Source organism: Alternaria conjuncta, assembly GCF_024043145.1.
Source record: "Alternaria conjuncta strain BMP 0040 chromosome Unknown scaffold_6, whole genome shotgun sequence".
Taxonomy (NCBI): domain Eukaryota; kingdom Fungi; phylum Ascomycota; class Dothideomycetes; order Pleosporales; family Pleosporaceae; genus Alternaria; species Alternaria conjuncta.
In genome coordinates, this window is record NW_026250095.1 from 67,494 (window position 1) to 95,202 (window position 27,709).

The 27,709-nt window shown below is 52.6% G+C and overlaps 5 protein-coding genes and 2 non-coding genes across 7 annotated transcripts; 5 read left to right on the plus strand and 2 right to left on the minus strand.

Annotated features, from left to right (window-relative positions):
• Positions 1 to 6,481: 6,481 nt before the first annotated feature.
• Positions 6,482 to 7,823, minus strand: J4E85_004419 (uncharacterized protein; the record flags this gene model as incomplete). The annotated part of the gene is made up of 2 exons (XM_051468677.1): positions 6,482 to 7,436; positions 7,486 to 7,823. 2 exons carry the CDS (start codon positions 7,821 to 7,823, stop codon positions 6,482 to 6,484), a joined length of 1,293 nt encoding a protein of 430 aa, XP_051326892.1.
• Positions 7,824 to 14,419: 6,596 nt separating this feature from the next.
• Positions 14,420 to 15,870, minus strand: J4E85_004420 (uncharacterized protein; the record flags this gene model as incomplete). Its single annotated transcript, XM_051468678.1, has 5 exons — positions 14,420 to 14,704; positions 14,792 to 15,420; positions 15,470 to 15,522; positions 15,576 to 15,777; positions 15,831 to 15,870. The coding sequence occupies 5 exons, from the start codon at positions 15,868 to 15,870 to the stop codon at positions 14,420 to 14,422; spliced, it is 1,209 nt and encodes a 402-aa protein (XP_051326893.1).
• A 471-nt stretch (positions 15,871 to 16,341) lies between these two features.
• On the plus strand, positions 16,342 to 17,878 carry J4E85_004421 (uncharacterized protein; the record flags this gene model as incomplete). Its single annotated transcript, XM_051468679.1, has 2 exons — positions 16,342 to 17,280; positions 17,405 to 17,878. 2 exons carry the CDS (start codon positions 16,342 to 16,344, stop codon positions 17,876 to 17,878), a joined length of 1,413 nt encoding a protein of 470 aa, XP_051326894.1.
• A 3,092-nt stretch (positions 17,879 to 20,970) lies between these two features.
• J4E85_004422 (uncharacterized protein) lies at positions 20,971 to 21,659 on the plus strand (the record flags this gene model as incomplete). The annotated part of the gene is made up of 2 exons (XM_051468680.1): positions 20,971 to 21,100; positions 21,235 to 21,659. 2 exons carry the CDS (start codon positions 20,971 to 20,973, stop codon positions 21,657 to 21,659), a joined length of 555 nt encoding a protein of 184 aa, XP_051326895.1.
• A 508-nt stretch (positions 21,660 to 22,167) lies between these two features.
• Positions 22,168 to 23,247, plus strand: J4E85_004423 (uncharacterized protein; the record flags this gene model as incomplete). Its single annotated transcript, XM_051468681.1, has 2 exons — positions 22,168 to 23,060; positions 23,121 to 23,247. The coding sequence occupies 2 exons, from the start codon at positions 22,168 to 22,170 to the stop codon at positions 23,245 to 23,247; spliced, it is 1,020 nt and encodes a 339-aa protein (XP_051326896.1).
• A 674-nt stretch (positions 23,248 to 23,921) lies between these two features.
• J4E85_004424 lies at positions 23,922 to 24,009 on the plus strand. Its single transcript has one exon. It is a non-coding gene; the product is annotated as a tRNA-Gly (tRNA).
• Positions 24,010 to 24,283: 274 nt separating this feature from the next.
• On the plus strand, positions 24,284 to 24,419 carry J4E85_004425. The gene has a single exon. It is a non-coding gene; the product is annotated as a tRNA-Arg (tRNA).
• Positions 24,420 to 27,709: the final 3,290 nt, after the last annotated feature.

A 27,709-nucleotide genomic window follows, 5' to 3' on the forward strand; every position in this document is an offset into this window, starting at 1 on the left:
GCCTCGATGCGGTATGGGGGTAAGATAGCATTAGTATGGTGTTGAGTATACCCAAGACACGGGATATTTTGTCGCTCGCATGTCTATGCAAAGATTAAGCAGAACTGGAAACTGACGACCGTTCCGAATATCTGGGGCGCTTCTAAGACACTCTTTAGGGAATGTTCATTTGCGTAGAGCGTGAGGATTAAACAAGTAGCCCCAAAATTTGCACGCACCTGACCTCTTTTCGACTTTCATTGCCGCTAGCTTTTGTCACCAATACGCACTGTCGCAGAGCGGTTATCAGGTAGGGCTGAGACGTAAGCGCCTGCTTGATGGGGATGCCTTGAAGAGTGCAATGTTCCGAGGCAACAAGGCGGAGCCAGGCGTTTGATCTGAGAACCAACAAGGCATGAACGCATATAACTGAAACAAAGAATCGATGCCTTGGGATGGATATGCAACAAAACAAGGTGCTGAGCGTACTGAAGATGCGAAAACAAGATCTGGAACTTTGCGGCGTATTCTGGAAGGTTGACTTAATGCGTTTCTATCGTGTTGAGTGTGATAAGAAACAACCTGCTGTCCTCCATTGGTAAAGACCTTGACTTCGCAACGTGAGAATGATTTGCGCGACGATACGAGTCGCCGTTCCAAACCTCAGTGTATAGCTATCGCAACATGCTCGTTCGAGATGGACGAAGAACCACGCATTTCCGCTATCCGCGCCACACTAAGCAAACGATTCTGAGTTCCGTCTCGTCCCTGTTTTCGTGAACTCTAGCAAGCGGGATGTCGGAATCTGGGTGTCGTTTCAACACCAACTTGTAACCGATGGTGCGGCAGAAATGCGAAACAAGCCCGCATTAACACCATCGCCTTGGGCCACCCACCTAATTAATACACGGTCAACGCTGTCGAATTCATATAAGGAACTTGTGTAGTTAGCAGGCTTGAAGTTGCATGACTATCGCATTGCTCAATCAATTCGAATCCAATCAACAAAAAACCAATCATTCACCTTCTTTGTGCTTGTAAAAGGCCCCACGATCGTTACTGCTAAGCCTCCCTTACTCTAAACATGCGCGTCAGTATTGCAATTGTCGGTGCTGTGGTAGCTTCCGTTGCTGTTGCGTCACCCATCACATCGTCTTCGCCTGTGTCGCGGAGACAAGGTCCTCCAGGGCCCAAGGGATCCATGGGAGGACCTATGGGACCGGGCGCTGGTGTCGCTGGAGCAGGACCTTGCCCGGTATGTCGCACACTCACCATTATATGTCATGGAGAGAATGTGTGCTGATTGCGTGCGCAGATGAACTGTTGGAACGAAGCCGCAGTGGTAGCAGGCTGCGATCCCAACGCAGACGACAGCTGTCTGTGCGGACCTTTCTTCGATGCCGTAACGTCGTGTTCAGCGGCGACATGTAGTATGGGCGAGAACCTTGGTACGTTTCCCTTATTCCTGCCCACACCTTTGGATGCGAAAGTGCTAACATGTGCAACAGCAGCGTTGAGCTTTCTGAACCCTGCTTGCGAGTAATGAGGAGGAACAGTTCGCCGCAGATGACGATGTGTATGATAATGAGCGTATCGTGGGCTCTGAATATATCCAACAGAAATGGACAGACTGTCGATTACGTGTGACGTTGAGGCCAGGTGTATGCCGTACGCAAGAGGACGGAGAACTAAGAACCAGTCGCTTTCTTTCTTACAGTCCTCCAATGAACGATTTCATGACAGAACGAAAATATGTTTCCACCCCAAGGTGCAGCGATAATCAACAGGTGTTGTGGTTTCTGTGCAAGAATTCATCCTGCTCCTGAGAACCCTCAGCTGGGTCTTTGGCCAGAGTGAAGGGAAGGCGATGGTACATAGGCCGACCCAAGCCGAGTTGCCTCGAAGATCTTCCTCTTTCTGCATATCTCAACATGTTGTCCCAGTGTCTGGCAAAGCGCCGACAAAGCAATCCGAAAGACCAGCATCAGAAGTGGATGACGCGTCTATCTGCGCTTGGCAAATACTAAACTCGAGACAGTCAAGCCTTGCCGAGATCATCAGCTCAAATCACTTCACAAAAGCGTGATATTGGGGATTCTCGCATTGCATCGTGAGTTTCGTAAAAACTTCGCAATCGTCTCCCGGGCATCCAGAAAGAGGAATCCTTCCTCATCTCTCTCCGATACGACTTGAGTCAGCGTCACTTTATCGTCTCCACATCTTCTGTATCGACTTTCCTTTTCAGCCACCGGAACTTCATTTTCGCGCAATACACATCGCTTGCAGCTCACATATATCCTGGAGACGAGATCGCCGAGACAGATGCAGCGCCGTTATCGTCCCCACAGACCCTGAAAGTCCTGCACGTGGGTGCCATTTGAGCCGCAACGCAATATTTGACCCATGCTCAACCCTGGTCGCCGTGTCCGCACTACTTTCTTGGGTCAAAAGTGTTCCGAAAAGGATGAATTCGACGCGGTACATGTCGAGGAGGTATTTCACCCGCAAAATGCTGGTGGCGTTGTACTTAGCCCGAGGTACAGTCACATCCTTAGTTTTTCCGGCCAGTCTCAAAAACAGAGAGAAGAAAGGTAGAATTCTTCCGCGTTTGGACCCGCGGTATCTCGGACCGGCATAATTACGCGTCTTAACTTGTCTGGGGAAGCCCCTTGCTTGAACGGCTGGAGAGCTGGAGAGGTTCGAGGCCTCGACATTGGCGGCGTGGGGGTCATTTTCACATGTCGGGGGGCTGTAAGCTCTGAAGACGCTGTTGAGCTCCGAGATGGTGATGCCTATACTAGTGATGATGATCTGACGACATGCAGGTATCTCAACAATATGCCTTGCCTTACCTGTACACCTCACGGTATCGTAGCAGTAGATTGCATGTGCAGCGAGGCACGCCGCTATCATGTCACGGTCGGACCATCTCGAACCACCGACGTGTCGTCCAGAAATACTTTGGTACATTGCCCCTCCTCAATTAATTTGAAGGAGTAGTAGCTTGGGCGTTTGGTACATGCGTTGAGCAATCTATCCCAATGTACACCCATTCTCTCGGGTATCCGCGACATTGGTCGGGTAAATACGAATCTAGATTAAACGATTATATGTAGCGTTGCGCCTTGATGCGCCGCAGAAGTCGGTTATTGAGATAAGAACAGCGGTAAGAGGTGATCGGACGTATATGGTCCGCGATGCACATGCGATGCGCGGTCGCTTAGAGCAGCGTGCATGTAATTGCAAGACTCCGGAGACAGCTGTCAGACTGTTGCCTTGATTGTTGACGGTATTCTCAGGTGTGAGAATCAGGCTGCGTCATCATGAAGTGAGACCAAGACTTGCGATCCTGGAATCTAGCGTGTCATGATAGTTGCATAGTGTCCTTCTGTGCGGCTTGGTAGGCGGTACAAACGGCTGTCACGGGACCACACATCCGCGATATGGAGTGCAGAAGCCCTCCATCGTTATGCCGGAGATGTAACCTCGACTCGTATGTGAAGGCATTGGATGGTTGGCGAACGAGCGGCCCAAGCTGCAAAGCATCTGTGCATCGCCCTTGCGCAGGGCACCGGAAGCAATATCTATTACCGTCTAGATAGAACCGATCTGCGGAATAAAGTGTTTGCGTGGACCTGGTTGCGGTCGCTTAAGTGCAGTACCAACAGCCTGGTACGGCACAGTGTTGGGTTTAGATGAGAGAGCGTTGTGCTAGATCCTGCATCTCGTATGCTGTGCAAGTGCGGCTGACCTCAACGAGCACTCTGGAAACCATATTTCAAACCTTTGAGGGTAATGTTGCCCCTGCATGGACGGAGGTTGAGTCAGAAAGGGTGAATCGAGGCAGAAAACGTGCGACGAGCTTTCGATACCCTCGGCTGACACGGAGCAAGGGCGGACGGAAGGATATTGGCGTGTGAGACCGACAATGAAACTCCCCCGGATGATTTCGATAGCGAGAACTGCGACTGAGCATTGTTCACTTGGCTCAGTTCTGCTTGGCTTTGAGCCGCATCGGATCGGAGAGGATGCCGGTTGTGACGATGCTAGTCAAGGGCTGCCTCCGACTGCACAATTGGCGGAAACCCAGCTGTATCGGGAAGTATATGCGATGATCGAGATGTGGAGAAGGGGTCCTCTCCACAGTCCACGACACCTCGTCCTTCCCTCTGACTGGTGCATTTACTGTCTCGGCAAAACTGCATTCCTCGACGCGAGTACGTTTGCACAAGTGATCCACCCCCAAGATACTATGTGTGTGACTCGCATGTCGCCAGCCTTATCCGCCGCGATTTCCTGCTCAGGCAGGTCCGGATTGCCAGTGTGGAGACCCCACAAGTAAGCGATTCTGGTACTTAGGATGGATTCGCGGCCTGGATGGGCGGCTCTAGAAGCTCGCTAGACGCCCTTTGCTATGCGGTCCCGAGTCAGCAAGCAAGGGGCGGAAGGCTTAGTAGAGTGTGGTATTTGTCCCGCCGGCTGTGTTCTCTGGGGTGAATGGAGAGTACCCTCGGAGCCCGGTTGCTGCTAACGTCGCGCGGCTGACTGAGACACTTTTGTGGGACAGAAGTTTGTCTTCCCCTTTGTCGTGCGTTATCTTTGCTTTTCTGGGCTGACAAGAAAGAGGGGCGGATCTAGCTGCCAAGTCGACATCGGGACAAGGCGTGCGAGCTAAGGGCCCACGATGGTCAGGTACGTGAGCAGATTGGCGTGCACTGCACTTCTGTAACGGGTAACCCACGGCGGAGCTACGTCGACAATTCAAAGCATGTGCCGGAGTCGCGTGGTAATGCTGAAGCTGCTTGCCAGCTCCATCCTCCTGCAAATGTCGCCGTCTGGTTGCGGCGTGCTGGTCTGGTGCGTCTCGCTGCTCGAAATGCAAGCCTACTGTTGGTCGTGTTGATAGGTGTTGTATACAGAGACGTATGTATCTTCGCTTCGCGCCCGCCGGCCCGACATTGTTCAAACGCCGCAATATCTAGCGCTCAGCCAGCGGAGAAGATCCCGCCAGACCTGCCGATTCGCACACTCGAGACTGTCACGATCGTCATCGCTGTGGAGTAATGACGGCGCTGCTGCACTCTGCAGTCCGGGGTGCATGCCCAGGTGTACCAGAGATGATCGCCTCAATCAACCGGCGGGAAATAAATGTGACGAGTGAAGATAGGCTGTGGGAGTTTCGCACTTGCAAATCCGAGACATACAATCTGACGAGTCGCTTGGAGGCTGTCGAATCGCATAGTCTCACATGGAAACGCGGCGTCTGCCGATAGCCAAGTCGCGATTCGTGCTGTGGTGAGGACCAGAGATAAGCCAGCACGATTCGATAGATCCCCGCAAGGATGTCACCCAGCCAAAGCATCTCGGAGATTGCCAACGTTGTTGATTCTGTCCATTTGGCACCAAGGCGCCTTCCGGTTTCGGACTGCGACAGTGAAGCATGGCAAGCGCCACTATTATTGCGTGTGCCACGTACTCCACAGTCTGACTCCTCCCATGTTCCGTCCTCTCCGCAAAAAAAAACTTTCAGGGCCCTCGTGTCATCGCTCTGCTAGCGCCAGTACCGCAAGGTGTGCGTGCCAAAGTCGTCATGGGTCGGAGCTTATCGCACAATGCGGAAAGGGACAAGAATAGCTATTAGCTGCTCACACAAGATGAGTGAGCAAATGAAACATGTCTGGATATGTTGGGTGGGAGGGTGGCTAGCCTGCCTCTCCTCACCGCACATTTGCCCTACCTGCTCCGGGGTAAGACACCATGCGTAGGAGAGGATCGTGTTCGGGACAGAGTGTGGTAGTACCAGACAGCGGAATGTGGGGAAATGCCGGTCTTGTTTGAGTGCTGTTGGTCCGACCCGTATCGTAAGATTTGTTTGTGGGTGTACCAGACAATCGACAAAACTTATCTGCGGGGAAACACTGGGCGTGGTGGTTGGGCAGTGTGGAGAGATTAGAAAGATAGGCTGGAAAATTCCACCTTTCCGGGTTGTGTATGCAAGTATGCTTGGTTCCCTGCTGATGATTCTCGTTACTTGCATCACCATGGTGCTAAATCACGTCACGCATAGCGACATGCTTCACCCTAACATAACCATCTCGTAATTACATGCTCAAATGCAGATAGAGTGACTAAGTGTGGATTGGTATTTCAATTAAGCGCCAAGCTGGGGGATACTGTCTAATCATCTCGGCACTGCGAATAAGCAGGCGCTTCCCTCACAACAGCCAGGCCGATGAAACAAGGCTGAGTGGAACTTATACAAGATTGCGAATCGCCAGATGCGGCTTCGCGGGGTATTGGATCCAACAAAACAAATAAGAAAGGTCTATCTGGGTGGTGGGGTCTGCGATGTAACAGAAATCGTGAAATGCCGCAAGCATTACTCCTCATGAAAGTTTGTCCATGTCTAATCTCATCGCTTGCTAACGTGAATGACGGAATGCGAAAATGCTGATAGAGAACGCCGATGCCATGCTAGTGGAGTGGAGTGGAGTTGAAAGTTTTAGTTGCGATGCGACAGGTCCTCACCGGCTAACGAAGCAGTCGCCGAGGAGTTGCCGGAGGAGAAGCCGCTATTGCTCGGGCCATTGAGGAGATCCTGGACGGCCACCTTGGGTACTTGTGGAACCGGCAGTTTTCGCTGGGCGCCCTCTGGTTTTGAGATGATGTCGCCTATGCGCAACCCGGAAGATTGACTGGGCACGTAAGGTTGTTCCCGATCTGTAGATGGCTCCATGGGCGCCAAAGCTGGTACGAAGTTCTGGTTTAAACTCAGATGACGTAGATGAGGAAGCTGGAGGTCATTGAAGCCGTGCGGGCGTAATCTGGGTGAGTGCGCAGGAGTTGCGAGTGGGGTGTGGTCAGGAGTGGGGCTGCAAGAATCGTGAGAGAAAGTCGGCGAGGGAGGAGCAGTCGACGTTGGCGAGCCTGGTCTCGACTTCTTTGTCATACGGTGCGAGTACGGGTCGTCATCCTCGTGTGAATGAGATCTTGACATTGGCTGCGACGAGTACGCGTACTGAGAGAGGCCAGGCAGACGGCTGGCGTAGGGATGGTAGCCGCTCGTGATGTGGTGTCTACTTGAGTGCGAGTAGTGACCAGGGCGCTGCTCTAGTCTTGAGGCTGCGTCTGCCAGCAGATCCATGGGGCGGGATAAGCCGCTGGGGCTGTTGCTGTTACTGCTGTTGAAGCCGCCCTGGTGGTACGCTGCCAAGTCGTTGCCCATGTTTGGCGAGTAGTTGGAGAATGAGTGAGGAGGTGACACATTCGGTGAGCCAAGCTGAGAGCCTGGAGCACTGCGGGAGATGGGCTTGGATGGAGGGGGCATCATGTGCGCAAGGCCAGAGCCAGGCTCCATAAGGCCAGCTTGAACGGCAGCAACAGCGGCCTGGTGGGCAGCGGCATGTTGCTGGCCCTTTCCCCGCCGTGAGTTGGGGTTGTTGTGTATCCTCGAGTGTCTATGGAGAGTTAGCTGGAAGTTGGCAAGACGTGGTTGCTGTGACATACCGAGTAAGTTCGTCGGAGCGAGAAAATCGCTTTGTGCAGCCGGGGAAAGTGCAGGCATGGGGCTTCTCTCCAGTGTGAGTGCGAATGTGGCGAGTCTGATGTTCCAGACGGTGGAATGCCTTGTCGCAGAGAGGGCACTTGTAGGGCCTGGGGAGATCCTGACGGGGCTCGTCCGACTGCTGCGGGGCGTTTTGCAGCAGAGGAGCCATGAGGCTCACGGTAGCAGTAGCCATAGAGTTGGAGTGCTGGGTGGTAGTGGGTAGTTGGTGCTGTTGTTGGGAGGACGTGTCGGGGTTCAGCAGGTTGGCGAAACCTGTCGAGGCAGAGTTGGATTGCATGTGACCGAGGGTGAAAGTTTGGGGAAGGGGGATGATGGGGGGCTCGGATATATGTATGGATCAACGAGGCGGGCGTGTGGGGGTCGACTGATGGCCGTCAGGGCTGTCTGTGCTGACGCGGGCGAGGATATGCCGGAGCAAGCGCAGAAAGAAACGCGGTGCGCCAGTGCGGCTTGGCTTCCTTCGGGGGGCGCTCGAGTCGTGGAGACGTATCAAGAAATGCGGGCCCTTGAACGCTTGCGTGATGACTTGCGGAGAGGAGCGTGCAGCGGGTGCAGGGAGCTGCTGGAGCCAGTCCTGAGTGCGTCCGAGGCCTTTTTGGGCGGGCGCGGGTGAGATGGGGGATGGGATGCTATGGCGCAGTACCCAGCGGAACTTGCCTTGGGCCGGCGCTGGTTTTGATGGCGCAGTCGCCGGTGGAGCTGCGACAGTTGGTTGAGCGCACGATGCAATTTGCAATCGTGAGAATTCTGCAGCTGAAATTTTGCAGCGGTGAGTGTCGGCGAGAGGTTGCAGAGGGCGACAGTACAGGTGTGCGCAGCAGACCGGGGCCCCCAAACTCTCGTGATGAGGCCAGGACACCGAGTGGGCGTACGTGGGCAGAGTGAGGCAGCAGGTCAGATGGTGCTACGTCGCTGCGGAGAGGTGGGCGGGCGCTGCGGTGCGAGTGATGGGCGCCGCGAAGCTGGGGCACAGAGATAAGGAGACGGCGGCCTTTGTATGGGGTGCTCGAGACGTCACACATCTGGGGTTTGTTTGTGCTCCCGCATCTCATGGATGCGCCTTCCTCAGCGGCCACAGGCGCTCCTTCCTCAGCCATAGGTGCGCCTGCCCCTCGTGGCCCTGACTCCTCCGTGCCTGCCTACACCGCAGCACAACACCACGGAATTCACCCACCCTCAGGGATCCGGCCATGCATCCCCGCTGCTGTTACTTGTGCTGAGCGCTTCCGCAATCACCTCCACCCATTGGCCCTGGCCGACGACCACTAACGCTCCCCAACACACGCAGCACACCTGATTTACCCACTGGCTTTGTTCGCGTTCCACCGCAGCCCGGGGGCTGATCCAAGACGCGTCCATGGCTGTGGGGGATCATTTCCTGGGGTACGGCAGGCACAGCAAGCAACAGTGAGCCACCATGTCGCCCCGAGACCCCTCGTTGCAGTGCCTCGCACAGCATCGCAATATCTCTCGCAGCATCTACACACCAGCACATGCGCAGCGGAGTAGCCCCGTGCTACCGAGCCGGCCACCTTGCCTTATACTACGGCCCGCCTTCTATGCGTCTTCCCGGCCTGTGCACTCACACAGTCACAGATGAAGATGCGAGTCGGTGAACCAACGCAGGGCGAGGGCGATCTCTGCCGAGACGTGCCCAAAACTGACGATGCATCGGCAAAAGCAGCATCAGCATGGCTTCACCATCAGCTCATACTGTGCGACGAGTTTTCCCTACTCCGTACTTATCGCAGCCCCTCGCTGACTAGTGGTCTCCGCCTCGGTCCCGCAGCCCATCTCCGCTGCTCGTTATCTCCAACGCACCCTGCCGTACCCCTGTGAGTGGCTTTGCAGCAGATCGTGGGGGACCTTTGCAACGGACCGGCGGTCCCGAACATTATGACGCCTACTTCCTTGGTATTGTTGCCAATGTGAGAACTGCTTCACGGCTCTAACTACGTCCCTTAAAGTCGCCGATGCCGTCGCAGAGCACTGATGCAAATGCTACGCTGCAATTTCAATATCGGGTCCGCTATTCTTATCTCTTGTTCGAGAAATTTTTGAGTACTGCTAGCCCTTCGATAGCTCGCCCCGCTTTGTGGCGCTTCCTCCGAGCGTACGCCTATGCCGAGCCGACAGAAATTTCTCACGCCAGCAGAGCCAGGAGCTGTTTCTGTGGTAAACGTGGCATCGGAGATTCTCGGAACGCATGTCGCTGGAGTTGTGGCTCCGCTCAATTCCACCTCGGTGACGTCTTAGCTGCTTCTGGACCTCCGATATGCAAGGTACGCCTTTGTGGAAGCTTTTGTAGAAGCACTGTCCTTCCAGACGTCACAGTGCTAGACCCGAAACCAGCACAACTCCAGCTTAGTTATGCCGACGTTCTTCCACCATGCGTTTCGCTCGTGAAGACAGCGAACGTCGGCCGAGGCACAGTTCCAAGCAACCTCTGTCCTGGCAGATTGCCATCTGCGACGTCGGTCGGACCAGTGCCCGTCGACCTTCCAATCCCCTGGGTGACTGACAGCTGTTGCGCAGTGGGACCAGTTCTGCCAGGGTTTTACCTTCTCATCGCCCAGCGAGACCTGACACTCACCAACTGTTGCAGCGCTTAATGACTTCAGACTGGAATTCCCAGGGTTTCTTTGGCCCATTGTACTGACGTGTTTCGCAAGTCTGGAAGACCCCATTACGCGTCAAAGCCAACAGTACCCGATAGTATCGGTTGATCTACGGGTCGGGCTCTGGGGCCCCGCACCGTTGACAGTGGCTCATGGACCGAGACGAGGCGAAGGCGATCCAGGGGTTTTGTTTCGATGATACCGCCACCTCATTAGATCCAATCCCCCGGTGTCTAGTATTATTTTAGAGGTATTAGGCATTAGAATACACTAATTAATTTGTCTAGTCTCTATAGTATAATCTACTAAATTCTCTATATATTCTACGCTTTTATTTATTCTCTACTAGTTAGCTCTCTTTTTAAGCTTATAGTCTAAGTACTTAGTAATTCTAAAGGTTATAAACTTTATTTTTTAAGCTTATAAGTAATTATAACTAAGTATTAAGTATAGAAAATATAGCTTTATTCTTAAGTATAATAATAGTATTCTTATAAAAAGCCTTAAGTATAGTAATCTTCTTAAGTATAAAAGATCTAATATTACTTAAGTATATTAACTATAATTTACTTAAAATATAAGTAACTTTAAGCTTAATACTAATTATAATAATTAGTTTTTTATATTAAATGTATATATTTACTAAGCTAATAATCTTAGTATACATAAGTTAGAGCTATTACTTAAAGTATAGACTAAAGTCTAATTCTTATATAGTAATATTTCTATACTTATTAGTGCTAAAGTTATTAGAGTTAGTAAAAGTAGTAGAAAATACTATAGTAAATATAATAATAATAATAGAGATTTTATAGTAATAAAAAGAAGTTAAGCGCTTACGTAAAATTTCTACTCTTAAAAATAGGTAACTATAGTTATAAGATTTGCACTTATAGTTTAGCTGCCTTTGCTCTTTTATAGAATATATACTAAAAATTACTACTCGAAACCCTAACAGACACCTAGTCAGATCCGACCTTCTCTGCCTAGACTTACCGTAGTGGCCATGTTGTTCACTACTCGATGTCAGTCTGTCGTCTTCAAAGATAGTGACAAGACGCAACGACGCGACGACCCCAGTACATCACGCCAAGCTTCGGTGGCAATCCCAGTGCACAGATGGTGGGAACAGATTACGAATGCTGCATAGCTGGGGTTGACATGGACCGATGGCGGAATTCGAGGTCTGCAAATTTCTTTAATGCAGTCACCCAACATGAACAAATCTCCAGTCACATGTCGATCCTACGTCAGACCACGATCTCCACAAGTCTGCATAAAGATCGTCGTCTTGTCCGCAATTGCTGCGCTTGACAAACTCAATAGACCTCCTATCGCAATTATTGAGCGCTTCTCCAGGCTCTAATGCCCCAGAGCATTTCACTAGCAACCCCTCATGGATCTACGAAGCCCCGATCGTGATCTTGGGAACAATCAATCGGATGCAGCCCGCGGATGAAGGGAGAATGTCGATCTGCCTTTAGCCCCGGGGAGATTCGCGTTATGCCAGGATGATCGCAACTTCTGAGGCCGGGGATAGAGTTACTTACACGAGGGCCGCTGCGAGGCTCTCAGCTGTACAGTGATGAGGATCAACACAGAAGATGGTACACTACGGAGGCTTCCAGTCTTTGGTCGATCGGAAGTGGCCTACCAATTGATATAATGGGCTTTTCGTATTCACGAGCACGATTGACAGACTGGGGATGTCCTTAATTGATGGCTTGGTCCCTCGTGACCTCATCCTCTTTCTGTCCGTTCGGGTACTATAGAGCCACATAGTACTGTTTCGGATGTTAATGGTCTTTGTTTGAGTGCACGCTATTACGCCGGCCTGGTTTGTCGATGGCGAACGCGTCTCGCATATCTGCCCGCGCAGCACTGGAGTTCATTTCATGCTTGAGCTGTTGTGCAAGCGCCTATGTTGATATGACCTGCGCTCAGTACCAATCTTGGATGGTTCTGGTGTCTTTCCGTTCCGCTTGTCGCGGGAGATAGAAACCCAGTCAGCAAAGACCTTTGTGCATACCCACTTCATGTCGAACTTTAGTCCGTATGACAACTGAGCCAAGGCGCCTGCATAGCCATAGATCGGCTTCCGCTTGTTAACTTTGACACCTTTGTGTTTAACAGGACCAAAATGTGCACTCGGTGCAAAGTCTTACTCAACTTTGTTTTACTAGCGACTCAGCTTCGCACTAGTGTTTGCGTATGGTCTTGCACTATACCTATCTATCCCTTACGTCCTTAAAGGCTAAGGCAACAATAATCGTTCAAGAAAGGTAGCAATCGATAAAGTATGTTTTGCTACACGATCTGCATGTTCCTGCGGTGCAATACTGCCCTCGCTTGTAAGCGCGTCGATTCGCATGCTTGTTGTAATACCACCAGAGCACTATGTTATAAACGACAACGCCATGCGGTGTCTTGTAGCAGCCAGATACATCTAAGTCAGGAGCACATCTTGTTCATAGGCGGGTTGCTGACTACCGGTACTAGCAAATGTACAGAAAAGGCAATACAGGCCGTGGTATCAAGTGTCTTATAAGCAGCAAGTATCAATACCGCCAGCCCATACTCATACAGCGCTTAATTACTATCAGAAACGAATCATTCGGACAACAAAGTAGGTACTACTCATCGCATTGACACCAGTCACTAGCCTCTCTTTCCTAAAATTCAAGTTCGCCTTAACATGCATATTGCAGAACAACATACGAAGCCGCTATCACCATCCTCCAGTGTGCACTACGTTATCATCTCGGACACCGTTACCCGACCAACAATACCGTTACGTACGCACGCCGTCTTCCTCTGCACCTCCTTTCACGGATTACTCGAAGAGGCAACAGCGTTGCAAACCTCCAAACACCAGATTCAGGATCAACACCACGATCCCCACATCAGGCGTCCAAGCGAAGCGAACATCTTGCTTCACAGGCGGGTCGGCCCCGGATACCGCGTGTCAGTCGCCCGCTAGGGCCGTGAATGCCGTCTCTTCACGCAGCCTCCGCCTCCATCAGGGCAAGGGATCAACGGTGACCAGCGAAGCGTAGTGCGTTTGTGGAGAAGCGTGGGGAAGGAGTGACATTGCGCGGTTGATACTAAGGCAAGGACCTTCTGCATCTGGCGTTAAACGACGCCCCTGCTGTTGGTGGAGCCGATGATATGCGTTGAAGCTGTTTCTGCCTGGCATGACAGATGCTGATTGTTGTGGAAAGAGGAGATCACCATCTCTTGTGCAGTTTGTGTGGCTGACTGGCGGTGAGCAAGTAAATCTAGATTTCGTTCACGTATGCGCCCTTGGCGACAGGACAGTAACATGAACTATCGCTTGCTGCGGAGTCCACATTGGAAGCAGGTGCTTCTCCGGCAGGATTGTGTAGTTCGCTATGCTCCCCGTGGGGTAATCAGATGCGATTGTATCAGTGGCTTGCTATAACACTGTCGCGAAAATGCCTATCACATGGTCAGGTGGTCTGCCACGAGCAATCAGAACGTGAAACAAGCAGGTAGGTGGCAGCCCCCACGCCCAGGCGACACACCAACCCCGCTGACCCCGGACTCGCGAAGCCTCAAGCCATCATCATCCAAAAGAAGCACGACTTTTGCCGGTGAGAAACCCAGGGCTTTGGGTTTGCGGGCGCTTCCCCGATCCCTGTGAGCACCGGAGTTCCGGGGTGATGCATGCACGTGTAAAGGCTGATGAGGCTTGTGTTGTGCATTTGCTTTTTGTTGCTTTTCGTGGATACCGCTAGCCTGGGGACGACACCCATAGGCTCTGTGTCCGGATTTGTATAAGTGGAGGACGGATGCGAAGCAAATCTACCGCCGGAAGAATACGTACATGCCCGAGCTGGATTACGCGGAAACGAGAGTGTTTGACCGTAGCGCGCGGAGACGCATCTCAGTGCTGATGTCAGAGCGCTTCGAATGCAGGCGAGCATGCGGGTTGGTGCGGAGACAAGGTGTGGGTGTTCATTCCGGGGTGCACTGTATGACCCCACACGGCTGAATAGCGAGACCCATTCCCGCGGGCCGGAGGCCTGTATCATCGGTGGAAATGCGAGATCTACGTTCTAACTGGTAGATTTGCCAGTTTTTAGACCTTGCATATGAAGAGAAGGGAGATACATACGAGCTTACCCCAGATGTAAGCAGAACACGTCTGACGAGCAACGCGCGTCGCGACAGAGCAATAACTTGGCGGGTCTTGACTGTGGCAGAGGTGTAGGGTGGACTGGTGCCCCTACAATCAAAGCGTAGATGTCCGTGTTACCTTCTTCTTATGGCCCTCTGCGACAACATCTAGGCGAGGTCCCACAGCGTCGTTCTCGTTGACGGCTGCTTCATCCATCAACAACCCCTCAGTGGCGACTTCATCGTCTTCTATCCAGCCATAGAGCTCATCAGAATTTGGTTCTCGAGCCACGTCCTCGTCGATCTCGGCGAAGGATCTTTTAGGCGGTCTGGCTTCTGTTGGGACGAACAGAGGGGTTGCAATATCGTCGGCTGCTACATTCATGTCGCAAAGACCGTGCTGTATAGCGTCAGCGGGAGCTCATCGCACAGGATGTTGGAGCGCATCGTGGTAGATGAACGCTCTGCAGGTAGTATATCGACGCACATGGTCAATGGTGAAGGATACCACGTTGCCCACACTGCCTTCTTCCGCGAGAGCTACACCATTCGCCTTGACCAAGCCAGCAAATCGCGCTTTCTGCAAGCTGTCGGCTTGTACCTTGCTCTTGGCCTTGGCGTGTCGGGGCCAGTCTCTGAAGAGAACCAGACGAGTAGAAACGCCATTCTCCCATTCGATCCCTGATATTGCCGGTACCAACAATGCGCGTGAAGCGCCACGGATGCGTGTAATGGTCTGGCTCGTCACTAGTAGGGCGATGTCGTGCAGTGCAGCGAAGCGCGTAAGTGTGGCGATCAGCTCGTTGATGACGGTATATCGACGTCCCGCAGCCCATCGTGCCTGATCTGTCTTGTTTTTGGGTAGGCGGTCGTCGACATTGCGGGGGTATGCGTTATCGACGAGGGTTGCAAGAGAGTCTACGACGACCAGGCTGGTGCCGTGCGGAGGAAAGGCAGCGGGCGCGTGCATGAACAGCGCCAGGAAATGGGCAAGCGTCGGCATGGGCAAGTAGTGGAAATGAGCACGCAGTTCATCTCGAGAGATAGCGGGCGCATCGGGTTGCGCAGTGAGCATGTCGTCGACGCGATGCTTGACCAAAGGCGCACAGGCAGCGTCTGCAAGCAATCAATTAGCCCTGGTCCGCAGTTGTGGACATATACATACCGATCCATATCACTCGCTGGCCCTCGCGCAGGGCAGAGACTGCAGCCTGTATCCTTGAACCCTTCAGCCGCCGTCTCTTGTGAAGCTGTGACGCAGGCACAATTACCCAAATGCTGTCTTGCCGACTCCGGACGGGCCGAAGATCTCCGTCACCTTGCCGCGTATGTATCCGCCCGAGACATGGTGGCCCGGTAGGCTCGGCGGTGAGAGGACCTGGTCGAGCTGTGCCAGGCCCGTCGATACAGTGCGGGCTCCGCGCGCATGGAGGCTTTGGAGGGCTTGGGATGCCGAGACGGTGGGCAGCCTGTCTGTGATAGTGTCAGTTATCTATGCCATCTGCGCGAGAGGAGCAATTGCCTACGCGACGAGGGCGACAGCTGGGGTGCTTCTTCACTGGCCATGGTGTGTCGTGGCTTGCGGTCGAGCCTCAGCGGATTGCGATGGTGGTGCGGTAGTCTCGTGATCTCGCGTTGACGTGCATGACGTTTCGCGTTATTCTGCTTGCCCTGTGCGCGATGGGGTCGAGAAAGCCTTCGTGTAGGTAGAAGGTGCGTATGGTGGGTGTTCGGGAGACTTTGTCGAGAGCAAATGCGGGCCGCGGTTTATCATGACTCGCACCCTCTCCTCACTTCCACATGCCTTGCTTCCTTCTCGCGACAAACATACTGCCCCAGGAGAGACGCGTTTTGGGTGATCTGGTCTTTCACTCGTTCAAGCACACCTGCCTTGTGTGTTCTAGCGCCGACGATATTGCTTGGGCTTATACCTTGGCATGTTTTCACGATAAGAGTCGCATCTTCGAGCTTCTAGATCTCTCCTTTGACCACACGCCACACTCCTCTCCCTAGTAGCGTGTGAACGTCTACACCAGCATGGCGGAAAATGTCGAAAACTTCGTACTTGCTGCCAATGGTATGCTCAAAGAAGCTGGCATCAACATAACACTCCAGGCAGTCCTCCTTACGACGGCATCTTGTATCGCCCCTCTGGTCTTTTTGCTTGTTCTCGCTGCCTTCAAAACACCAAAGCCACTACCTCCGCCAGCCGGTTGCAGGAAACTCGGGCTCCAAGGACGCAGTAACCTGGAGGATCAGTATTCTAAGAGATATGCCAAGGGCGGTGACCCCACTCCAGAGAAGCCATGGACGGTCAAGGCACTCTTCGTCTACCCCCTGAAGTCAGGTGCACCCGTCGAGTTGAGCAAGAGCGACATCGATCGCACAGGACTGAAATATGATCGCCAGTTCACCCTCGCCCAGCAAGTCACGAGCTTGCCCACGCTAGACGGCAAGGTGACCAGTGAATGGCACTTTATGACCCAAAGGAAATTCCCTCGCCTTGCTAAAGTCGACACTGAGATCTGGGTTCCGGATCCTTCCGCAAGAGGCTACAAAGAAGACGGAGAATGGGTCAAAAGTGAGGGATGCTTGGTCATTCGTTTCCCCTTTTCTCCCGACACCGACTTCACGATCGAGGGTCTGATCAACTATGGAAAAATCATCTTGGCAAGATTGAGTCGAAAATCGGAGCCGATGCTGGAGTTCAGAGTACCTTTCAACCCTTCGCCGGAGAGGATCAAGAGCAAGGGATATCGGAGCGAAGTTTTGCGTATCTGGAAAGACAGCCCTACTGCACTCAATGTTAGCTCGGAGATTGATCGCGAAGTCTTCGAGAAGTTGAGATATACCCTTGGTGCAGCAAATCCAATTGCGCTCTTCAGAATTGACACGAATGCGTATCGGGAAGTACACAAATGCGCGCCCAAAAAGGAGGATGTTGGATTTGAGACGGTCATTGGAATGCACGATTCGGTACGTATGGATTTTTTCAGTCATGTCTTACTATTCTTTGATCTCAGCTGTTGCCGTTCCAGGCGCCTGAATCTTGGAGATTCTGTCCTGACCTTCTACGGCATTATGATTAATAGTACTACAGTACCCGATCCATATTTTGAATCTCGCTTCGGTCCACGACGTAGCATCCAAGCTCCCCAATCCCTCTTCCGAACTTCCAGAACTCTGGCAAAGGCATCTTACCCTCCTCGACGCGCTGCGATTCCGCGCAAACATTTACATCACTGGACCTCCTGCCTTTGCCGAAGACGACTGGAAGCAGGCACAAATTACTTCATCTGATTCCACATCCTCCATGAACCTGCACATCTCGTGTCGGACGACCAGGTGCAAGTTGCCTAACGTCGACCCAAAAACTGCTGTAGCCGATAAGAACGAGCCTCTGACTACGTTGAGGAGTTACAGGGTTATCGATGAGGGGTCTAAGAATGCGTGTCTGGGTATGCAAGTCACGCCATTGGATACAGGAGCCGTCGCGGTGGGTGATAAGATTGACGTGTTGGAAATTGGGAAGCATCGATTTGAAGGAGGGGAAGGAAGGAAGGTTGACGGCTGAGCGACACCGCAAGCTCAAACGATGGAACCCGCGTAATATCTCAGGTACCTACTGCGGTGGAAGTAAGACTGCCTCTGTAAAATAAATGCGAGATTCTCTTGATCTCTTAGGTTCATTGGCTGTGTAACAAAGCATTTTCTCATCAGTAACCCATACCCTCATATCATTAACCACCCCCATTTCATTTCCCACTCCCTTTCCATCTTCCAGGCCCTAGGATCCCAGGATGCGTATCCCGGCTCAATGGCCCAACTCGGCATAGTAAACAAGTCCTTGCACAGCTCTTCCTCGTCCACCACACCTATCAGCTTTATCAAACTATCCCTCATTCGCGGAAATGGGAGCCGGTCAATCCACCGCGGATGTACAATCATCATTTGCAGCTCTGTTGGATGCAGAGGTAATGGAATATGCGGCTTCGGCATGGGAGTCCGTGAGGAGTAGGTAGTAGCGCAGGAAATGCCTTGGATGTCGCCGTTTGCATAGAGTGCAGCAAAGACGGTCAAGGGGATCATGGTCTGGGCTAGTGGGGAAGGTATTGAGCAAGTTTGGGGGTAGGGGTTGCACGTTAAATCAATCTCTAGTGCGCTAGAATGTACTTCTACGTTCTGGAAATGTGGGCAGGGTGATCTCGACGTATTGAGATGCGCGATATCGTCTGGACTGGATCTAATTGCGATCTCAGATGATGTATCATTCGTGGAGGATTCCGGGCGTTGGGTTTGAGGCAATCGCGATGTTGATATGCTGGTTTCGTTTTGAGCTTGACGTAGTCGCTGCCCTACATTATATGAGTATAAAATGATGCATGCGCGATGGTCCACACATACGGCGTGCACGTTGTGCCAATCGGTCCTGTATCTGCTTCCTCTTCTTCGCATCTTGGACATTTTTCCACTCATCATCCCTTGGATCCGTTCTTCGTGCCATCGTTTTTCTACTAATAGCTTTTGAAGGCACTTATATAGGTTTCCCGCAGTTATAGGATCGAGTAGAAACTCGTGGGAATACTCCTGTAAGGCGTCCACAGTGCTTACAAATACACGGGCACTGATAAAAGAAGGCTGCACTAATGAGCATGGGTCTCGGAAGAGCGCTTACGACACTCAAAATTGAAAACTCCCACTTGACAAAGTGTGGCTCAAGCAGAGATGACTTTCAAGTTCTCGTTGGCGTTCTGCTGCCGCGTTAGACTTGGCGATGTCTCCGACTGTCTTTACGTAGGTAGAATACGCCATCTTCACATCCCCCATTTCGTCGTATTATTTTCTAGGGACTCCAATCTTGCGATCTTTTTGAAAATCAGGAGCTGATGAATAAAGAAGGTAGAGAATAGTCAAAATGGAGAGAGACCTTGGGAGCTGGAGGCAGCCATGGTGGGGCTTCCTTTCTAGGATTGGTTGGCGCGGGGCTTAGTCACCACGGGGCCCTCCAACTCTTGCCGTTTGCTTTCAAGAATGGGTCCTGCTTCAATCAATGAGCTTTCGCAATTGTTGTGTATCATCACATACATCAATTCGTATTAGAGTTGCAAGCGCCTGTGTTATGTCCTGGGATACCGTCAGCCTCTAGACATCACGCTGATCACCTATAAATGCCGCACGGCCTGAAGCCATCCTGGCTTCTAGGTCATGAGGGTTTATCACTCTCGTCGAGGCCTCTGTTCGTGTGTCTGACAAGATCAAATGCCGCGTCGAAAGCAACGAAGTCACATCAACCCGCTATTGCGAGCTCCTCAGCGTGCTCGTCCAATAGTGAGGATCCGAAATGGGCTCTCGGCAATACCTACACCGTCAACCCTGCCGAGGCATCTCGTCAATCATTCGCAACGTGGATACATAAACGAATGCGATACGCTTAACTCATCGATCAGAAAGATCCCGGATCTTACCAAGGGCGGTCTGTGGAAGATGAGCGAAGAGAATCCGTCCTTTAAGGGCTGCGATAAAACACTGCTTGCATGCACACGAAGTCGAAGGGATGCTACCAAAGAAGGGACGTCTGTGTCTCATCTCATCGCAATTTCTATGTCTAAAACCCTATGTAGGCATGTCACACTAATCCTAGATGCAGGCTGGCAAACTTGTAACGGAAACGTAGTCCCTAGTGTACTTTGAGAGCTCAGCAGCCATCAGTAGACAAGGCCTTTCCCATGTATTCTACTACATCGTGGAGGCTACTCTGTTCACCTTTGCAGAGTTCAAGACGATTGGTACAAGAACAGCGTTGTCAAGGACAGCATACGTCGGAGACCATGGCCTAGACCGATATTGCAACTGCTTTGTTGGCCTGTCGAGGATCTGGCCCGGCCATACCCGTACATCTCTCCCGGTTACACCAACTGGTAACAAGTTGTTGAAAGTGCAGACTACGGAGATCATACACCCGTCGAACATGTTCATTCACACAACCTGGCCTGACAAATCGGCCGTCTAACTCGGGTCCGCGACCGCGCACACGAAGGGCGTCGACTTGTCTATGCTATACCGGCTAAAGCTGATTGAACCAAGCGGACATGCGTCCTATAGGGGTCATTACCCCGTGCTTAGGATTTTCCAGTCCTCGCTGCGTTAGCGCCAGATCCTTCGCGACGCAACCGTGGACTCCGCCTCAAAAACGCGACAACAGATTCAACACCGACCACATGCAAGGCCGCAGTGCAGTCACTGAGCCGTTCCCGTGGGTGAAAGACTAGCTTCTTGATGCGTGCTTCGACCGGCAGATCATTTCTTGGCTACCTGCCTAAGACCTGCGTAGCAAGTAAATATCGCGTACGCAACCGAGCAGCGTCAAGTCAAAGAGGGACGTTGGGAGTGGATTAAACCTCTGGACCTCCGCCACGGGCGTAAACTTGTGATCCTTCGCGATGGTCGCGTAGAGGATGGACCACTGCGTGGAAGTCTGCCTTACTAGCACCATCTCTTCGTTTGAGAATAGATGTAATGGGTAAAGCATGTGGGTCAATATCTGAAGTCGTGTATATAAAGTTACGATGAGGCCTTCAGATATCAACATCAGCTTTCTAGCCCTCGCTTCACCTCATCAACCACCACTCAAACACACAAACGGCTCGAACTACCACCAAACTCACCATGTACACTCAGAGTCTCATCCTTGCGGTTCTGCCTCTTATGGCTCATGCTGTCGACATTATCCAGTTCGCCATCTGGGAAGACAGCGTTCCTAACACAGAGTGCAACCTCGACCTTGACGGCGCCTACTGTAAGCAATGTCCCCCGTGCTGGCCAAGTGTGGGCCATTTACTTATTCTATACATCAACCCTTAGTTATGTGCAGCAACATCCCTGCTGAAACCTGCTGTGCGAACTTCTGGAAGACTACAAGCTCGATTCTAGGTCGCGGCCTCAACAACACCCAGGTCGATGGCCGCGATCCAGACTCATTCGCCGTATTCAACGGCGAAGACGGCGACCCATGCGCCGTGACTACGGAAGGCTACTGTGGCGGCGGCGGAGGTTTCGAAGACTTCTGCTGGGCTACCGGTGGTGGTCAAGAAGGATGTGGTGCAAAGGAGACTGGAGGCTCACTCTGGCACAGCGGGGACGAACGTCTGAAGGGAAGATTTGCCAAGAGGTCTGTTGATGCTGTCAAGCCCAATGTGGCTGGGATTTGGGATGCGGTCGAACGCAAGCACCGTCACTTTAGGATTGGAGGCGACGTTCCTTCTGATGTCACCACCATTCTCGTCGAAGCTGTCAAAGCGAATGCAGGATACGGGTACCTGGATGAGTCGGTGAAGGCTTTTGAGATTGCGGAATAAGTTTGGTTAGGATGACATCGAGGTCTTGGACTGAGATGCATGTTAAGAGGGGAAACAGTGTTGGATTGTGTGCTTACGTGTCGACGAACCTCTCCTACTTCTAGTGCGACAGTCGCTCTTTTCGGAATTTCAATCAAGCCTTACTCTTCAGACTGGAAATAACTATCCAGACCACAGCTCCAATATTCATTGCTGTTCATAAGTGAAGAGACTCGCCCACTCTTGAACGCGTCTACCATGTCTGGGCATGTCTTTCTTCCCTGTTTTTCGCTGGTATAACCTCGTGACCTCATCATCTCCTAATCCGAGAGCCTTATAGTAGGGATGTCGGAGCTGGATGTACAATACGGCTTGCGTCTGTACTACGGCATGCCCAAATGGGCCTCATTGCGGGGCTAACAGCACTAGCGGGGTAGCACATCGACATCGAACTGCGCGTTGGAACGTACAAAAGTCTGTAGCTCTCAGCGCTTTCTTTCTATCACACTTCCTCCCAGGTACAGAGAAGATGCGGAAGTTCGAACACCAGCCCGACATGGGAGGCCCGAAAGGAAGTGCAAGGGCCAGGGTGCAGCTACCGATAGCGCAACCAGCCGCTAAGCCAGCATCAAATGGGCCTTCGGACTCAAACAACATCACCTCATCGAGCGCCGACCCGTACAAAGCAGCTCGCGAAGCTCTCGATCGCGATGGCTTCGTGGTCTTATCGGCTTCGCTCTTCCCGTCTTTTGATCTCGACGCCCTGCGCGCTGCTGCCTCCCGCATGACAGAAGCGGCACGATCTGGGAAATGGCCATATATACGCACATTGCCGAAGCAGTTCCCACCATGGCCACAAGATCCCTCGAAAGGCATCTGGGGCGTGCAGCATCTGCTCCACCCGTCAAATCCCGATCATCTCACATTCGCAAGATCGTACTTTGACAGCGAGCTTCTGAAGTACGTCGCAGCACTAATTGGGTGTGGCGAGGACGATTTGACCATGGAATTATACAACATGCTGGTTCGACCAGACGAGGACTTCAGTCTGCGCTGGCATAGAGATGATGTCGCAGCTACCGCAACGCCTGAAGAAGAGCTCGAGCGATTGAAGAAGCCAGGGCATCACGCACAGTGGAACCTTGCACTGTACGACGACAGCAGCCTTGTACTTGTGCCTGGATCGCATAAACGCGCACGCACTGAGACGGAACGAAATGCGGACCCGTACGAAGTACACATGCCCGACCAGATTACTGTGCAACTCAAGGCAGGCGAGGTGGCCTTCTACAATAACAACATCCTACATCGCGGCGTGTACGACAGTTCGAAAGAAAGGATGACGTTGCATGGAAGTATAGGAACGACACAGGCGGGGAGCGAGCGAGCGAGGAATGTGTTGCAGCACGGTGTCGGTGATTGGTAAGTATCCCATACGAACTGCGCGTGAGACATACACTGACTTCTTACACCTACGTTCAGGGCCAAGGAATACGATTTCGAGGGATTTGAACCTGACATGGCAGAAAGGGCGAAGAAGATGAGAGAGAGGCTCGTGGAGATGGGACAGAAGAGCGGAGATGTTGGCTTTTTCTCGAAGGATGAATGAGTTTACGTGATTGGAGTCGAGCTAAGAACGGTCCCGAACGATCGAGGGAGTGAATGTAATGGCGAAGGGGTTGTAATTCCTACGTAGAGTCCTCATGCTAACTTCATAGTTCTCTCTGCGTAATCGAGGAAGGTATTGAGTGGCATTAGAAGAGAGTTAGAGGTACAGCGCTGAAACCTGAGGGCTGCTGTAAGGCCAGAATCTGATGATTGATGCTGTCACCTTGCCAAGTTGATGATTCGGTATCTTTCGAAGAATGGTACACATAGTCTCTGTGAGGGTGAGGCACCTGAATTAGAGGAAGGCTCCACGCTGCCGTTGTATCCCACTGTAGTTGCTCGAGTGTAGATTTTGCGATTGTTCAATATCTGTCACCGAACCTAGCCGCGGCAACGCAATCAAACAATCATGTCTGCTTCCGAGCCTTGTAGTCAGGTCAAGACGTCTAAGAATTTGCAACGCTACTATCGATAGAGGGGTAGCTCAGTGGTACAAGTCCATGGCGTTCCAGACCCACAGCCCAGGCAAATCCTTTACTACCCCTGAACGACCCGAATCAACTCAAAATGCTCCAGCTCTCACATCTTATCCCCCAATGCTTCTTCTTCGCATGGCGATGCCGGGAATATAGTATTACCGTCTGCTCAATCCTCCATCAACAACACCTCCAATCCGCATCGGTGGTTTAGTGGTAAAATTAGCCGTTGCCATGCCTCACAGCACAGTTTCGGCTAGCCCCGGGTTCGATTCCCGGCCGATGCATTCCTTTTGCCCTCCTGCGTGTCGTTGTGGTGGTGGTCCTAGGGAGGAACATGTCTTTTTGCAGACCTGCGCGGGGTCACGTGCCAGTGGGGTGCCGCCAACGCCGGATGCTCTAAGCGCCTGGCTAACAGCGGGGTAGAATGCAGGAACTCGTCACTTGGAGTCCGCATTTTTGCCCTCTAGTCTGGCTGGAAGCTCGCACGGCAAGGACGCACAGTTCTGAGCGTAGTTATATAGGGCAGATTTCGCGACAGTCTTCTATACTTCCTAAAGAGGAGCCTTGGCGCAATGGTAGCGCGTTGGTTTTCGGCTGAAAACATCAAACACCAAAGGTATGGTTCACCGCGCCCCGAGACACCCACCAGACTCTAACAGATAACAGGTTGTGGGTTCGATCCCCATGGGCTTCGCTTACTTTTTGCTTTTTACTCCAATCGAGACGCTCCTTAAACATGCTGATGCTCTGTCTGGAGTTGCATGTTTTGTTGTGGCCGTTCTTTTTGCAATCTCCACCATCGACTCTACCTTGTCGCTTCGGGTACTGAACACGAGTCACGGCAAGCAGTTAGACGTTCCACACGCGCTCGTTATAATGCCAAGCAGGCTGTTGATATCTCCATCCTCCCGGTGGCAGAACGCGGGATGATATACGTGCAGCCATCGATCGTCACGTTTCAGATACATCTTTCCAACCCAGCGACCTGGTCGCGTTGCTGTCAAGGCAATTAAGTCAAGCAACTTGACGCACATAAACAAACCTGCCGGGTCTGCAGCGGAAGATCCTTGCGTCATCTTGGGTAAATCAGGGTTCGGGAAATTATGATACCCGTTCTTGTCGATCCGATAACCTTGAATCTGAAACGCGGTGACCAAAGAGTGGATGCGACTCAACGGTGCATGTGGGTTGGCTCCTCAACGACACGGAGGCTGACGTGTCTTCGCAATGATGTCAGATGGGCGATCAGTGAAGAAAGTGAGATTCGACGCTGACGGGGTTGGGATCAGCGCGGAGTTTTGAGTCCTGCGCTTTCCAAGGGCTGTGGAGTATACAGCATTTGCTAGAGTAGACAGATGGTGAGCAGAAGTCCTTTCCCGCCATCGTGCCAAGTTCCCTAGCAATCAGTCATCTTTCCAATGGACAAGCCTGGATCTTCCAGCCACAGATAGGCCAAGATGTAATGCATCCCTGGACCCCGACAGAACCACTATGCGAGAGGCGCCCCAGACCTAACAAAGCTGTTTGAAGCGGTCAGAATACAGCAATATCAGCGCTACCTCCCGTCCTTGGCGGTTGACCAGCAAATCCACACAGCTGCGAACGCTACTACATCAGAGCTTTCGTGCTGAGCACTCTTCGCGTGGGTTGCTTGCAAGGATGGAACATGCCTGTGTGCCAGTGGTGTGTGTTCATCGTCCCAAGAGGTTGTGTGCACCGAGCTGCACAGCTACTACACCGACAACAGGACAGCAGATCCAGTTCCATGGCGCACTGTGCATGGGCATTGGAGATCCCGCAGACAGCGGCTGGACGGCAATCGACGATCGGAAGAAACATCCAAGCGAGACGTTCAAACATCAAGCGCGTTCCAATTGGCTGTTCTGCTAACAAATGCGCAGACTACATTGCTAGTAAAGGGCTTTACCCTGTGTGACGTTAATCAGAGCAGCCACAAAAGCTTCCTCGTGCGTGCTTGGCCGGTCTAGACAGCGATTGGACGCATGTGGGGTTCCAGACGGGTAGATGAGCCAAAATGCTTGATTGGTTGTTGGTAAGAATTTCTCCCCGAATACTCGTTGGGAGTGCTCTAGGTCGATGGACGCGTGGAGACTAAACACAACGGCTACAATCGCTGGGGTGTATTGAGGTATGAAAGTGTGTTGCGCAGCTGCCGCGGACGCGGAGAAGCGTCGACATTGACATCGTGGCGATTGAGATCTGGACTTGGATACTGGCGGATGGACTGGGTATGATAATACCCCAGAGATGCAGTGGATCAGTCGAGAGCATGGGCAACCAACCAAGCTTTGGTGCCGTCGGGTCGAGAAGTCAGACATGGTGATGTGTTGACACGCACAACGATCGGTTGCAATTGCCTTCCCTGCAGTGTCCAGGATACAGCAGGCAGCTTTTGATCGGCGAGCTGGATTTGCGTCTCAGCATAGGAATAGTAATAGAGCCTTGATCGAGAGGGATGGTTCCTTGCGACGACAATGAAGTACCGCCAATTTGGGACCCTGGTTAGCTCCGCGAGAGTCAATTCTATATGCGTTGTGCTAAAGGCTAGCGCAAATGCTCCGTCTGGACGAGTCTCGGGATTCTCTTACTGCCGAAGAACGCGAGGAAAAAAGATGCACAAGAGGACGTGAAGACGTGTGGGTGAGGGCTGGTAGTGAGCGTAGATGATTCCCGAAGAAGCAGGAGGTTTTCCTCGATCTCTCCACACGAGTCGTTGATTGGTGATGCTGCTCAAAATAGAAGCCGCACTGATCGCGTCTTTCTGATGATCGCGTCACCCTGGCGAGAAAAGCGGGGCACAAAAAGACATGGTGGAACGGAGAAAACCCACCCTCGAACGCCATGAGCTGCGACGCCGCGCACCACTGCCATTTCTGCACAACAGCAGAGACGGGACTGCTAGGCGTGTCTCGAGTGCGGTTGCGCAATTAGAGGAAATGATGTTGTGCCTCGACAATGCACATCAAACAGTTCTCATCTCGCTGAGCCGAGCATCCTCGTCCCGTTCCCCACGGCTTGGGGAACATCGCAATCCGCAAATTTCATCACGGGGATGCGATCCTGCACGAGTCTCGCGGAAGGCCCGACGTGGTGCCGGGACCCTCTGCAATGGTGCCATGCATGCAGTGCCGGGAGCAGGAGAGGTGGGGAGTGGTGGTAGAGCCGTGGCATCACGTAGGCACAGTAGGAGCAGGCACGGCGTAGCAGAGGGACGGGAGACTGGCGTGCAGAGGAGCGGGGTACAGACGTGTCGGTGAAGCATCAACATGGCGAAGGCGGGCTTTGGAGCGTCGTTATCGCAGCCCGCCAGCGACCTAACGAGCCCACCGCTACTCACCAACTGCTGCAAACGGCTGAGCCGCAGGTGCGGTGGGTCGCGCGACGCCGGGCGCGCGCTGCGGATTGGCCGTCGGGGACCCTCGCAGAGGCGAATTCGTAAGTGTTTACCAGATCGCGTCGTATCTGCTCGGCCTAAGCGCAACGCGTCGACGCACCAGCCGCGACAGGAGCTGGAGGGTTTGCAGGCAGCCGTGACGTTGGCCGGGCCTGGTGCAGTGTGCCGTTGCCATGCAGCGAGAAGCTTCCGAACGGCAGGGTGGGAATGTGGCAGGATCAACATGTGGTTAGAGGTGCAAATGGGCCGCCGCGATATTGTTGCTTATATCGGCTGCGCCCGAGCACTATATGACGGGGGCGCGACCAGGGTCAAAGTGAAGCTGGCGAGGTGAGGTGAGGTGACGGACGCTGTCTTCACAACGTCGGGGCGGATGAAGCTCAGCGGCCATCGGCTATGAAGATTTGCGTGAATACGACGAGCGGCAGCTGCCCTGGGCCACGAGCCGCGAGGCCATGAGGCTATTAAGCAGAGGCTCGCGGCATCCAGCGTCGCCCACACGCCTGCGACGGGTTGGCCGCACAGGCAGGCTGGCATAAAGACGCTGCTGCACCTGGCGAGGCAGGGCA